Raw genomic sequence first — 15912 nt, forward strand, 5'->3', positions numbered from 1 at the left:
ACACAACACCTATATATAGTGACTCTGATTCCGCTTGAACATGCTCAAGCGGAATCCCATTCAAGCGAAATCTCACAATTACTATTCGAGTGGAATTAGAACTTATGATTTCGCTTGAAATGATCAGATTCCATTTCAAGCGGAATCAGCCTAAAACACACTAAACTTTCCTATTTTCTCGATCTACGTGCCCTGATCTATTCTATCTAGTGTAAGACTCGATACAAGACGAAGTCGACAGATGCATGCACTAACAGACTCCCCCTCAGATGTTGACGAGTCTCACGTGTCGAGTCTTTCCAACTTCAGTCTCTATCAGTCTCTGGGCTTCATTCTTTCAATCTTCATCAACAGACTCCCCCTAACAATGTGCTGACATTCCTTAAGTTCATCAGCATCATCTGCTTCAGGATCGTAATCTGGCTTTTACAGGTTCAAGATCGTCGCCTGGCTCAAACTTTGTCCACAGAGTCGAAACCTGGCTCATTCTCTATCCACATAAACCTCAGGTATCGTAACCTGGCTTTTTAAGCTCAAGCTTTTCAGAAACGATCAACCTGGCTCTCTATCACTCAACTTTGACGTTGTTCCAAGATCTTCACCTGGCTCACGTTCAGCTCATGTTATCTGCACAATCTCTACCTTAAAGTAAGTTTTACACTTTAATTACAAAAACACATGCACTAACTCAAACTCTCCTTCAAATCAAACAGATTTCTAATGAACCGCTTGTAAATTTGATTAGAAATTATTTGTTTAATAACAAACTCCCCATCACAAATTGATCATCATGATTAGCACTCGGAATTTTGAAAATCAGCTTTTCAATACCAGTTGTCAAAAATCTTTTTGAATTTTTTAAAAGTTTATGCTAAAACACATTAAAATCTTTTTAGATTTTTGAGATTAACTGAAATGCAATAAAGAAAATATTTACAGACACTAATTTTGTGAGTTTGTGTAAGAGGATCATATCAGTTTATGAGACACATCACAAACACCGTTAAGCTTCATTTCATTTTAAGTTCTAAACAATTCACCTAGATTGTCAGTATATTGGTCCGCTTAAATTTTCACACAAAGTTCAACTGATCCGAGATACGATATTAATGTCTTATGAACTTAAACTTATTCGCGTGTCCTACTACTTGGATATACTCCCGTATCCAGATCCCAATATTCAGTCTTACAGGTGAGTATACCACAGATGATATCTGTAAGGGGTTAGATGCGAAACCGTGAGAGCTCAGGTCAGAACTTCCGTTCAGCAGAGAGATAACGGCTCGACTTTTGGTGTGTCCCCTTTAGAGGATCTTTTTCTTTCAACAACAATGACTATCAATTTTATTGTTTCATCAATTTGCTGAGGGCGGCGCTTTTTCAAGCATTGCGGAAAGTATTATACGGGGACTAGGTCAGAATTTCCATTTAGCAGAAGTCCCGGGATAATACCCCAGATATCACTGAGTATAAAGACCTAGTATCTCAGAAAGAGGGACCTTTCAAACAAGATTTCGGGGGTTACCCATATATCCAAGAAGTTGTTACCCACAAAATAAGCAAGTTTGAATTTTTAGGTTTATATCTCGTCACAATCTACTAAAAGTGCAAAAACCTACTGGCATATCCGCAGTGAGATTGTTTATCACATTTTAGACTTTCCATTTCTTTAGCATGTTGTGACAGTCCACTGATGTACTATCATTTCCTCTTTTTACAACAAAACTCATTTTTGACTTTATCATATTTTTGACTTTTTCGAATTTTCTAATGTTTTTTGATTTTCTGAAAATTTCTACTCCCCCTAAAATGCAAACACATTAAGAAAATTTGAAAACAAATTGAGCTCTTGACCCACTTTGTAGAAACAAACTATACAAGTAAAATGACAACTGATATCGAATTGTTTCAATTCGCCATTCACGAGGCATAAACAATCAGAACTCCCCCTTTTAACAAACTATTTTCTCATTTAGATTTCAAAACACTTAAGTTTGTTTTAATCAAAATGATTTTTCCGGAAAATAAGTTTGTTTTTACCATTCGTAGGGATAGGTTCATCATCTTGTTCAATTTTAATCATATGTAGTATATCAAGTACAACTTAATGTCCCTGATTTACCACTTGCAAGTATGCACAAGCAAACATCTGTACCAGTTGTAAGATAAAACAAGTACAACTCAATGTCCTTGAATTACCACTTGTAGGAATATCACATCTACACAAACCATTTTACCAATCCAGATGCCGATTCCTGCTTCACACTTACCAACCTGGAAGCTCCGGCATAGTCCTTTACCTGTAAACATTATCAACTTTTAAATTCATTCACAAAAACTATTTAAAACATGAATGATGCCGATTCCTGATCCACAATTACAAACTTGGGATCTCTGGCATAGTCAAGATATTCAAGGAAAGAGAATCTCCACCCAGGTCTTACCAACCCTGGATGTTTTCAACTCTTGTTCAGTAGGGTTATATGTTGCCTTTTTAGTTGCATAAAAATCTTTAACCCCTTTGGCCTTTCCCTCAACCATTTTCCCAATAAATTTCTTAACATTCCCATTGAATGCTTTCTCAACATCAAATTCCTTTTGATCAGAAAAGAATTGATTTGAGATTTCAACCTTACCAACTTTTTGCTTATTTTTTTCAAACTTTAAAGATGGAATTTCAACATCATCTTCTGAAGGCACAGATTTTTCTTCTTTAACCTCAACCTGTGGCTCCTCTGATTTTGTGGAATCAGGTTCATCGCCGACTTTCTCATCAACTTTCTTGACAACCCACACTTGGTTATCTTTTGCTTTCTTTTTGTAAAAATTTTTCTTTGAAAATTCACCATCTTCATAAGTAGAGTTTTTAAAAGTTTTGAATGCTTCAGTTTCTAGTTCAATATCGACAACTTTTTCTTTCAATTTTTCAGAAACACCTTGTTTTGTCTTAGTATTCGCCGGACAATTCGATGCAATGTGACCAGCTTCATTGCATTTGAAACAGGTTCTAGTCCCTTTTGGATGAAACACCCCAGTTCCTTTCTTTTTCTTTTCAGCAAGAAACTCCTGGTTTGATTGTCTCCAGAATGGTTTCTTCTGTTCATCCTCAGCACTTCCACCTGAAACAAATTTTGTTTTTGTTTTAGAATTTTTCTCATTTTTATAATTTTCTGGTGGAATAAAACCTAATCCTTTCTTTTTGTAGCTACCCTTATGGTTTGGTTTCTTTTGAAAACCAGAACCAGAATTGTAACCCTTTTTCTTGTTTAATCGCTGTTGAACTCTTGAAGTGTATTTTTTAGGTTTTCCAGTAAGATTTAAATCTTTTATTTCAGAAATATTAATTTCTGTCATTTTGAAAACCTTTTTGATCATTTAGAATCTAACACTCCTTATTGGATACTCTTTGTCAGAATATACTTTGTCCGAATCATTTAAAGTGTATGCTACTTCAAATGTTTCATCATCCAAATTTGATTTTGATAACAAAAACTCTTTACTGTAAGACTTTTTTACCATCGGTTTTGAACTGTTGACTGACGAACTCGACCCTCCAGACTCAGACTTTGACTCAGACTCCTCATCAGTATCCAACACCTGATCGACCACCTTTTTATTAACTCAGACTCATGATCAGTGTCAGACGATGTGAAAGTAACGTCAATGTTTTCTGGTAATTCATCAGTTGTATCGGTTTTTAGCTTTATATTGACTGCTTTTTCGACTTGCTCCTCATTCGGTTTTCTGGGAGAATAACCTTCCCAGATCGGAGGCGGACACTTGTTATAGCTAACAGTCGATTTCTTACCAGTATCTTTCTTCTTTGGCTTGTCGTCTTTGAATGCTTCAAAACCTGCAACAGTCGGATAAATTCGATCAATAAGATAATCAGAACTAGAGTAACTCTGTAGTAAGCGTCTGATTCTCTCATTCTCAATTTTCTCCTTCTCCAACTCTTGTTTCAGTGTAGCACATTCTTCAATATAGTGATTGATGGCTTTTTGTTTTGTCATCATTGTAGCATTCATCATTGTCAAAGCGTTTTCTCTTTCAGAGTTAGTCTTTTGAAGACCAGTTATTGTTCTGTTCAAAACATCATATGATTCTCTCACATAATTGAGGTTGAACAATAATTGTTCCTTCATCTTCTCATACTCTGCCAACTTTTCGTCTTTTTTTGCACATTCTTTGCATGATTCTTAACACTTTGTGCAAGGCTTGATGACTTCCACAATCTTTTCAACTTCGACGATCTTCTCAACTTCTACAACTTTTTCATTTTCTTCAACTACACTTTTGATTGTTTGAAACACTTCTTTAGCAAATTGAACTTTATCATTAAAATCAGAATCTTCTTCTTGATCCATACTTTCACTTTTCTGTTTTGTTTCAATAATCTCCTCAGCAACACTTTTAACTTCTTCATTTTGAACAATCTCTTCTTCTTGAACAACATCATCAATCTTCATTTGTTTCTGTTCTTTTGCTGCTCGTTTCTCCTTCAGTTTTTCCAAGCGATCTGCAAAATAAAAATGAAAACTTTCAGGAGAGAGATGAGATTTTGCAACATTAATATGTCTTTCTTCCTCATCGTCACTGCTGTCATCAGTTGGAGATTGATCAAACTCTACTGTCTTGCAATCACCATCATCTGAGGAACCTGAATCAGATGGTGTTTGATCAAAGACAATTTCTTTCTCTGAACTGTCATCTGAAATCTGTGAGCTTTCATCAGATGAAACAGACTTTTCCTCTTCATTTTTCATAGTTTCACGAATAGATTTCATCCATTCTGTGAACATATCTGGTTCTTTCACAATCTTGGCAATGAAAGCTTTGAAATTTCCATTTTCATCCGTAAACATATCCCAGCTAAAACCTTCAGGCAATCTTTCATCATCCTGAATGTTCCAGTCAAAATCTTCTTGATTTCCTAGACATGCTCTCTTTGAATCCTCAATCACTTTTCTACCATGAGCCACTTGTGGTTCTTGCTATTGCTGTTGACCAACCTGTTGATATATGGCTTTCCGGTAGTAATCATCTTTTCCGAATGGATTCTTCACATCACTTGCTTCCCTATTCTTGTACTCCCTCTTGAAATGACCTTTCTCCCTGCATCGAAAACAAGTAACTTTAGATTTATCAAAAGCTAAAGTTGAAACATGTGCATCAAGAAAGTCATTTCTTCCAGTAATCAGCTTGAACTTTTCTGCCCGTCTTAGGACACTCGCTAGACACCATTTGATATCCATGAGTTCCATCTCTTCAGCGTCTATCTGATCGTAATCCTCTTTTGTGAGCATAGGATTTCCGATCCGCCCTGCAACCAATCCTTCATATGATAATAGCACAGAACCAAGTAAAGCCATATGATCTTTCGCAATTTCCTCAGAAAAACTTTGACCATCTGGAAGATTCAAGGCAATGTTGCACTGTATCACATAACCATTTCCAGTTTTTGTGCTTTGAGAATGAAAACTTGATGTTGAATCTTTTGGATTAACACTCGGATATGAAGAAAAACCACTGCTTTTGTTTGAACTTTGATCAACCTTTTCAGATGAATCTCCAGCACTAAATGCAGTTTGGACTTTCAGGCTTCTTTCAACTTCTGGAACACTGCCTTTGTAGTACATTTTCACGTCTTGTTGACCACTCGGACTGTTCATCCTTGCAATCTTTTGTTGTTCCAAATCCTGACCCTCAATCTTCTCAATAAACTGAGAAATTGTCAGCCCATCATAAACCCCAGTGTTCTTCAGAATCATCAAGTAGGTACCCCACTCTTTTTGTGGTAACGCATCAGCTAACTTGTCTACCCACTCGTCACGATCTTTTGTTATACTTAGCATCGACATGGATCGCACCAAGTGGCAGTATCGTTCAATGAGCTTTTTTGTATCTTCCCCGGGCAAACTCGTAAAAAGGTCAAATTCTTTCTTAAGCAGTGCCTTTTTACTCTTGATCATGTTCTCACTACCCTCAAACTTGATTCGAAGAGCATCCCAAATTGATTTTGAAGTTTTGTCGTGCTGAAGCAATACGAAGATGTCTTCTTTGATAGCTTGCTGAAGTAGACTGATCATCATCTTTTTAGCTTTGTACATATCTCTTTCTTGGTCACTAAATTCAGAAATTGTTTTCTCAACTTGCAAATCAGTGCGTGGCAACACATACTTCTTCAGAATGCACTCCCAAGATCTTAGATGGTTAGCTTGAACCCAGTTTTCAAACCTATCTTTCCATCCGTAATATTCTTCTATGCTCATTAGCTTTGGGGGCTTTTGTAAAGTTCCGGTCTCGTTTTCTAGATTCATGTTCTGAGCAATGGAAGCCGGAGTAGTCGGAGTAGCAAACGCGTTGTAGAAATCGTTATCCATGATTCTTGTTCAAGCGAAATAATCAGAAAGTCTTCAAGCGAAATATCCCACAATCTTTTCAAGCGAAATCTCTAAGTTCAGCAAAGACCCACTCAGGCGAAATCACCTCAGATAATTTCAAGCGAAATTACAAAAGTGAATTTAGGAGCGGAATCAACAACAAATCTCAAGCAGAATCTGACTTTGTGTTTCTAGAAGTGAAATCACTGATTTCGCTTGGAAATTTCGAGCGAAATCAGCCAAACAGAATCAATATTTCAGGCGGAATCAGAAAAGTCCGTTCGAGCGGAATCACTTCGGAGGTTCATTTTTGTCATTTTTACTGCAAATTTTGGTCTCAAACTTTCAAGGGTTTGTTAATATGTCCTTTTACACAGTCTATGAGAAAATGATTCAATTTTGACCGATAAAACTTCCTGAACTGATGAAAGAAGGTGTAGAAGTGAGAAAATGCAATCAAATCCAGCTGAAATCTGCAGAAATCCTCCTCCTGAGCTCTAATACTACTTGTAGGATCGTGTAGTTGACCCGAACGAGTCGTTCAGAGGAGTTTTACTTTGTTTCAGAGGTGGAAACTAAGAAACAAAGGTAGAAACAGCTAAATCTTCACTTTAAACACTGATTAGATTGAAATAACAGCAATTACAATCAGTCTTCACACCGGCAGCACCTCGGTATGGAATTCAAGAACTTACACCACTGATTTCGCTCGAGCCACACATATATATAGTGACTCTGATTCCGCTTGAACATGCTCAAGCGGATTCCCATTCAAGCGAAATATCACAATTACTATTCGCGCGGAATTAGAACTTATGATTTCGCTTGAAATGATCAGATTCCATTTCAAGCGGAATCAGCCTAAAACACACTAAACTTTCCTATTTTCTCGATCTACGTGCCCTGATCTATTCTATCTAGTGTAAGACTCGATACAAGACGAAGTCGACAGATGCATGCACTAACACCAGCAACAGCAGGGGGTTAAGTACCGGTACCTCCCAGATACCAGACAAATCAAAAATAGGAACCGGCGGTGGTTAAGAAATGGCAGCAGACTAATGTCTCTAAGGACGTCTCCTATAGGGATATTTTGGCGGGGGAAAAGGTTCAATCAATGAGTAACAAGAAAGTTGTTATATTGAAATAAAAACTTCCGGTGTATAATGCCCACTGTCTAGGGAGAACAATAAATGGCGAAGCAAAGGATGTAAAGGCAATCAACTAACTAAGGTCCATGCTGAATAGAGGGGGATACATTGATGCACCAATGTGCTATTTAGGTGGATTTCACTTCATGATTGTCATGAAAGATAAGGACATGGCAGTACACTTTTTGCAAAGAAAGGATGAATTATGGGAGGAACATTTCGCTAATGCGGTTCTATGGGAAGGGCAACACATTGAATCTGAAAGAGTGGCGGAACTGAAGATAACTGGGCTACCGTTCCACTTTCGGGACTATGATATTTTTTATCAGATTGGTGCATCATTTGGCAGAATTGTAAAAGGTTCTGAATTTTCTTGGGCTGAGGCAGATGTGTCCGTTGGGGGATGCCATGTTTTAACTAATAGTGTTGGACCTATAAATGAGGAAGTGGAGGTGGTTTGGAGGAATAACAGGTATAGAGCCAATGTCATGGAGACCGAAAGCAGGTGGTTCCAATCAAATGTCATCGGTCCAATGCTTACAGAATCAGCGTCGCCGGAGAAATCCAAATTCGGTGAAAACGAGAATGGTATGGAGGATGAGTTGGAAGACGGGGAATATCGGAGGGACGAGAAAGCATCGCCGAAGGTGGTAGGCCAGGGGACGCCGGAGGTGGAGAAGTCGCCACAGAAAACCGAAGGGTCGGAAGTGAAGGGTGGTGTGCATGAGGAGAATTCGAAAGGTTGTCGGCTGGAGTCTGGGAAGTCTTCACCCATGCACGTTGAGCATGAAAATTTGGAGGGGGGAACAATTAGTGCGGTGGCTGATGGTACCAAGAATTTGGGAAAGGAGAGTAATAATGATGGTGGGACACAGTTTGGAAATAATAAAGTGAATGATGAAGGAGAACCCCCTTCTGAATTGGGCCAGGGCCTAGGTACAAAATCCAGGAAAAGACCACGTAGGGCTAGGAGCCCACAACAGTGGAGCCCAGAAGAAGAAAGATGGGAGGTACCAGCACATACTCACATACGCAATATAGAGAGGTCTTTTGACTTAAATGAGGCGACAATTCCAGAAACACTCTCCACAGGTGATTTGATTAACCAAGAACGGCAGTCCAAGGCAAATGTTGAGGGTGCGGATCTGGGAGATCGACAAGATGGTGGTAAGGAGAATCAACATGATGGAGCCCAAGAACCAAAACTGGAAGAGAATCAGGTAAGAAGTGGTCCGATTCAGATGGTAGACCGGGTTGTACAGGATGAAGTAAACAATACAATGGCCGTCAGATCGTTGGTTGGCTTTCAGCTAGGTGGTTTCCATAAGCAGGTAAGTGAGCTTATTATTGGTGAGCAGTCTGGTTTCCAATGAATTTTATGTCCGTAAATCTTAGGGGGTCAGAGACCAGAGAAAAATCGACTGGATTAGGGGTTTAAAAACGTCTCACGGGGTCCATTTCTTAAAAATTCAAGAAACAAAGTTGGGGGGTATCACAGATTTCATGATTGGTAAATATTGGGGGAGGTCAAGGTTTGAAATGGCTCATGTGGATGCTGTTGGAAGGTCGGGGGGTTTAGTAAGCATGTGGGATACGACAGTGTTTGAATGCAACGATGTCATTAAAAACCAAAGGTTCATTCTGGTACAAGGTTATGTAAAACATACAGGGGAGATATTGAATATAGTTAACGTATATGCATATAATGACCCGATAAAGAAGAGAGACCTATGGGAGGAGTTGGTTATTCTTAGAAGATCATTAGAAGTCATGTGCGTGTTTGGTGGAGATTTTAATGATGTTAGGGAACTGGGTGAGAGTTTTAGCTTAGACTTTGTGGTTGCAAATGCAGATCATTTTAATCGGTTCATCGACTCAGCAAATTTGGTGGAATATCAAATGGGTGGACGAAAACTCACCTATCACTCAGACAATGGTATCCATAAAAGTAAACTTGATCGGTTCTTAGTATGCAAGGATTTTAGAGACAAATGGCCGGTTGCCTCAGTTGTTGCTCTATCAAACGTAGTTTCGGACCACTGTCCGTGTTAGGCCCTAAAGTGTGAGACTGACGCATTAAATTAACACAACGGGTTATGGTTACGAACTGGGCTTTACTAGGTTAGTTTATATTAGGTTGTGGACCTTTATAGGTCACTTGGGCCAAGCTTTAGGCCATGTGGGCCAAGCAGGCCCAAGGGGAGCCCATGTAGGGAATTGGGCTTGTCTATGTATATAAACAAGTTTTAGACTTGTTTTAGGTTTTGAACTTCTTGGAGCCTCTTAGTTACAGAATTCCTACAGAGAGAGAGGGAGGCGATTTGGTTGTGAAAGATACTTGTACCAGACGTTTTGCTAATTCATAGTAATAGAACGTGTGCAAGTATTAAAGGTGATTTTGGTGTTCTTGATATTTCATATTTTTCGTGTTTTTCTTGAATCTCACCAAGTTTGGATTCCGCACAAACTTGGTGATTGTTTGATATCATTGAAAGATCCGGTTTCACGGGACTTACAAGTGGTATCAGAGCCTTTAGAACCTATTTCTAGGCTCGGTTTGATATCAAAGATTCAAGATATTCATTATTTTTGGGTTGGTGTTCTTCGCGTTCTTCATGTTCTTCGAAGTGTTCATCGATTTTTATTGAAAATCATTCTATTCTGCTTGTTCGATTTTTGTTTAAAGTGTTTAAAGGATAAAGTTAAATTTAAAAGGAAAATTACGTATTTTGAAATATCTTCGTATTTTGAAAGATTTAAAAAAAAAAACCTTTATTTTAGGTAAATTGAAACTGATTTGGTAATATCAGTTGACTTCGTGTAATTGGTTAATTGTCTAGAAAGCTTCAATTCAATACAAGACAAAACCAATCATCATAACACTCGAGTCGCAACGTTCACCACCACCAGTCGCAATCATAATCTTCAACGGTCTCGACTCCATTTTTAAGGACACAGCTCTCAACTACACTACGGTCTCGAGTCGCAACATATTCTTCACAACCTGCAACTCACTTCAGTTCATCACAACCTAACTCACTTCAGTTCATCATCGTTGTTATTCTCACTTGTTCATCATCATCGCACACCATTCCGTTTCAGCACACGGAACTAGCACACCGAAATCGCACACCATCTCCAATGATCAACCACCTTAGTTCACCACCGTGAGTCTTCATCATCAACGTTCAATTAGTCTCGAGTCATAAACAATTGGTCTCGAGTTCCTATCATAAACATTATACGTTATACACGGTCCCGAGTCCAATTTTTCAGGAAACAGAGATCTCGAGTTATCATTCTTGTGTCGCAACCACTTCATCTTGGTCTCGAGTCATTCATAATTTAGTCGCAAACTCCACAGTCGCAATCGCGGTTCCGAGTCCGACGTTTTCGAGTCGCAACCATCAATCCATTACCGTACACCTGATCACCTGCAATTATCTCTAGAGAGAGAGGTGATTGAAAGCTCCAATAAGGGAGAAAAGACGAAGAATGGTGCTCAGAGCAACAAGACTTCTGCAAACATCAAATACAAGCACCCAAATTCATCTTCGTCTAAAAGTAAAGTACAGGCGCATCCAACGCAAAAAGGACCGGTTTGTCCTTCAGGGCCTGCAAGAGCAAATCCAGCTGATCAGAATGCCTTCTACGTAAAGAGACAAACATGCTTCAATTGCGGCATTGCTGGTCACATTGCAAGAAATTGCACACATCGTCCCTACGTACCATATTATATGGAAAATCGGAGGGTTACACCAAAGGATAACTACCATTCTAAGCCGATGAAGGTATCTTCACCTAAGGCAATGAAGAATGTGAATCCCAAGGTTAAACCTTCTGATGGGGATTGGAACGCTGCCAAAAACAAACGCAAAGCTTCTCAGGAACAAAAATGTTTTTCTAAAACTAACAAACCTGAAACAGCTAAAGTTGCTTAACCGAAGGCAACAAATGCGTTTGCTAGACCGAAACAGATTTGGAAACCCAAATCCAAAGCAGCAATGTCTCCAATCCTTGAAATTAAAGGGGACTTGTGTTTGAAAGAAGTGTCTTATTTTGTGGCTTCAGGTAAACCCAGGACCACGATGGCCTGGGTACCAATGTCTTACTTATCTCCTTAATTTTCAGGAACAACCAAGGAGGAGCTGTTGACAATCTCTGGAATGTTGATAGCGGTTGTTCCAGAGATAAAAACGGGTAACATTTCACTGTTGCAAAAGTTCAAATTTTTTTACAGATGATATGTTTCCTTTGGAGGAGATTAGAGAAGTAAGATAAGATCAGCAAAAGGTACCGTTTAAATTCAGTACTTTGATTTGAATATTGATTAGTCTTTAATCTGATGATAGAACGGTTAAACAAAAATATTTTCCCTTTTTCTTAGTTTATAACCTTGTATATAAAGTGTCCTTTCTCTTGTAAATGGTAAATTTGCGCAAAAATACAAGATTTATGCACAAATTTAGGGGGAGAGAGAGACATATAGAGTTTAGGGGGAGAAAATGAGAAAAATACAAAAACATTAGAAAAATGAAAAAGCCAAAAAGAAAAATTGCATGATATGGGAAGTGAAATAAATGTTCGTGTTAAAGGGTTTGACTAACACATGTAAGGTGCCATAGCTGAAAAGACTAGGAGCTACTGCGATATGTCGATAGGCTTGACGCTCAACATGATAAAAGATACTAAGTGATATAAACATAACAAACTATATACCATGTGGGTAACTTACCAACGGCGTATGATTTTATGGTCTTAAATCTTGCGTTGATTGATAGCCAACATCTGAGGTTTCGGGTATTTATATTGTTGAATCATCCGGGGATATCTTGGTTGTCCTTCTGTTCAGAACTAAAATTGTACATGACCCCAGGAAAGAAAGTCACTTGGAATTAGCTCATTTCTATTTGAATGTCTGTATGTTGTCCCGATACACACAATTTTGATCTGATTCTGAAATCTTCTCTGAAAAAGTCGTGTACCTCCTCTGCTGCATCCAGATACATGCTGACCTAGCTGTACGTTGTCGCGCTATAGATCTAATACACCCGAAAGAGGCCCTCTAGTGCCCAAAAGAAACCCCAAGAAACCTATATCAAATTGAGAAAAACTCATTTGATCTGTATATTATACCATCTCTGCAAAAGATCTATTCTGTTCTTTTCTCAACCTATTACCAGTTAAGATTTCAGAAATCTGGATTGGACTTGTGAAATATGTGGTAGGGAAGATACTTGCATGATAGAGTGTGCTGTTTATATTTCCAGGATTTGATTAGTATTTATTTGGGTGTTCATTGATAAGAAATCAAAACATGATAAAACAGATTATATGCATACCTAGACACAGTCAGGATAACTTAAAGGATGACATCAGTATACTCACCTACTACGATGAATCGTTGTGCTTACCTTGATCGTGGGGGTATGCCTTGGAATGGGACACACGGGTATAATAGTATAATATTACCTTAAGCATATCACGAAGTTGAAAAATTGAAAGTTGAGCGTTAAAGTTTAAGTGGACAAACATATTGGCAATCGCATAGATCAGTTTGATTAGGCTCGTACTGAAAAGTGTTCCTTAGTCTGCCTAAGAACGAATTTTGATCCCATTGCAATTGTAATTGTATATTATGGTAGTTGTTTATATTTTGAGTTTTATTTGCTTTTAGTTTTTAAATTAAAAAATAAAAAAAAACTATAAAATCAAAAATCCAAAAATAGAGTGCTTATTTGTTTTTCTTAAAATTAAAAAATATAACCGTTCTTGAAGATTTTACTGATCATCAAAAGTTAAAAGAATTTAAATTGTGAAATTTTATGTACCTAGTGTTCATGTGGTACTCTCCCTGTTGCATAAGAAATGTTTGCTTATGAGTTTGTGAGCATGTGCAGAACTTGATTTCAATCAAGAACAGGGGTTGATGAAGACTGAGATGCTGTTAGTTGCTGAAGAAGCCTGAAGCAGAAAAACAACAAGATGTACCTGAGTCAGAAGAACCGGATACGAAACGCGATCTGATAGTGAAAGTACATTTGAAGAAGTACCATGAACCTGCTTGAAAGAGAAAGACTGAAGAAGAAAAGAGCAGTTGAGAATCCTCCTCTCACATTCTTTTTGACAGAGAATTTTCAAGCAAAGCTGATCGTGATCCTGATATGAAGCTAACCACAAAATCTGAAGAAAGAGACCCAGTGCTGAGAGTTCAGAAGTCAAAAACTTCCACAACATCTGCAGCATAACGACGACCATAGATTTCGTTGAAGACGTTGCTGAATTCAAGTTATGAAGACAATTTGATGGCATCAGTCTAGGGGGAGATTGTTAGGCCCTAAAGTGTGAGACTGACGCATCAAATTAACACAACGGGTTATGGTTACGAATTGGGCTTTACTGGGTTAGTTTATATTAGGTTGTGGACCTTTATAGGTCACTTGGGCCAAGCTTTAGGCCATGTGGGCCAAGCAGGCCCAAGGGGAGCCCATGTAGGGAATTGGGCTTGTCTATGTATATAAACAAGTTTTAGACTTGTTTTAGGTTTTGAACTTCTTGGAGCCTCTTAGTTACAGAATTCCTACAGAGAGAGAGGGAGGCGATTTGGTTGTGAAAGATACTTGTACCAGACGTTTTGCTAATTCATAGTAATAGAACGTGTGCAAGTATTAAAGGTGATTTTGGTGTTCTTGATATTTCATATTTTCGTGTTTTTCTTGAATCTCACCAAGTTTGGATTCCGCACAAACTTGGTGATTGTTTGATATCATTGAAAGATCCGGTTTCACGGGACTTACAGTCCGATTCTTTTGTCACTAATGTCACCGGATTTCGGCCCTATACCGACTAGAATTTTTAATACTTGGCTGGATCTGCCTGGTATTATGGAATTCATTCAGCAATCGCTGATAAGCTTCTCATTTGAAGGGCCAGCGGATTTGGGTCTTGCAATTAAACTAAAATGGATTAAATTCAAAATTAAGGAACGGGTTAATGTAATAAAGGCGGAAAAGGAGGCGGTATATAAGGAAAAGCTAGCAGTTTTGGAGGCGCTGGAGTTACAAGCAGAGGATAGGGTACTGTCCCCAAATGAATTGGATATCAGAGCCGAGTGCAAGAAAGTAATCATGGAGAAGGATAGGGTAAAAGCCATGGACTTGAGACAAAGATCTAGGGTCAAGTGGGCCTTGGAAGGCGATGAAAATATGACTTTTTTCCATAACATAGTTAATGCCAATCAGTGCTCTAATACGCTGAATGGTCTCATGATTAATGGAATATGGGAGAAGGCCCCACCACTCATCAAAGATACTGTATGCTCTTTTTTTGCTGAAAATTTCATGGAACCGGCTGTCGTAGGGTCGGGGTTGATGTGTCCAAATCTGAATCAAATTTCGAAGGTGGACACTGAGGTCCTGGCAGCGCCGTTTTCGCTATTAGAAATTAAGGACATGGTTTATGGGGGATAAAGCACCGGGCCCGGATGGGGTAAATTTTCAGTTCATTAGACACCGTTGGGGTTCATTGCAAGCTAATTTTGTAAAGGTGTTTGACGAGTTTATGGTGAATGCAACCATATCTCAGGGTTGCACTTCTTCGTTTATTGCTCTTATACCGAAGTGCACGGACCCGGGTGGTTTAGGGGATTACAGACCAATTAGTCTCATTAGGTGTATTAATAAGGTATTATCCAAGGTACTGGCGAATCAAATGAAATTGGTAATTAACAAACTAATTTCAGAGGAACAAACCGCTTTTATTGCTAATAGAAGCATTCTGGATGGGCCTTTAGTTTTAAATAAATTAGTCCCGTGGATGAGATCGAGCAGAAAGGAGGGTTTCATCTTCAAAGTGGATATAGAAAAGGCTTACGACTCACTTAATTGGGAGTTTTTGGAAACAGTCATGGATCAAATGAAGTTCCCGGTGATTTATAGAAAATGGGTTATGGCTACAGTTACTAACGCTAGGGCTTCAGTTTTAGTAAATGGGTCACCAGCACAGGAGTTTGCATGTTATAGGGGATTGAGACAAGGCGATCCGTTGTCTCCGTTCTTGTTCATTATTACAATGGAAGCTCTAACAAGGGCGATGAAGAAGGCGTACAACCTTGGTCTCTATGAAGGAGTTCGATTCGTAAACCATGGTATGGCCTTATCTCATTTTTTGTATGCAGATGACGTCATTTTTGTTGGGAATTGGTCGGTAGCTAGTATGCAGAATTCAAGGAGATTATTAAGATGTTTTTTCTTGGCATCGGGACTTCGGGTAAATCTTGCAAAAAGTAGCGTAATTGGAGTGAATGTTAGCAATGATAGGATACAAGACATGGCAAATTCATTGGGGTGTAGGGTTGGATCTTTCCCTTTTAAACATTT

General features: G+C 38.6%; 1 protein-coding gene across 1 annotated transcript; it reads left to right on the forward strand.

The window, feature by feature from the left end:
• Positions 1-14352: 14352 nt before the first annotated feature.
• On the forward strand, positions 14353-15003 carry LOC110892894. The gene has a single exon (XM_022140030.1). The coding sequence runs from the start codon at positions 14353-14355 to the stop codon at positions 15001-15003; it is 651 nt and encodes a 216-aa protein (XP_021995722.1).
• The last annotated feature ends 909 nt before the right edge of the window (positions 15004-15912 follow it).

Source organism: Helianthus annuus, chromosome 12 (genome assembly GCF_002127325.2).
Source record: "Helianthus annuus cultivar XRQ/B chromosome 12, HanXRQr2.0-SUNRISE, whole genome shotgun sequence".
NCBI lineage: Eukaryota > Viridiplantae > Streptophyta > Magnoliopsida > Asterales > Asteraceae > Helianthus > Helianthus annuus.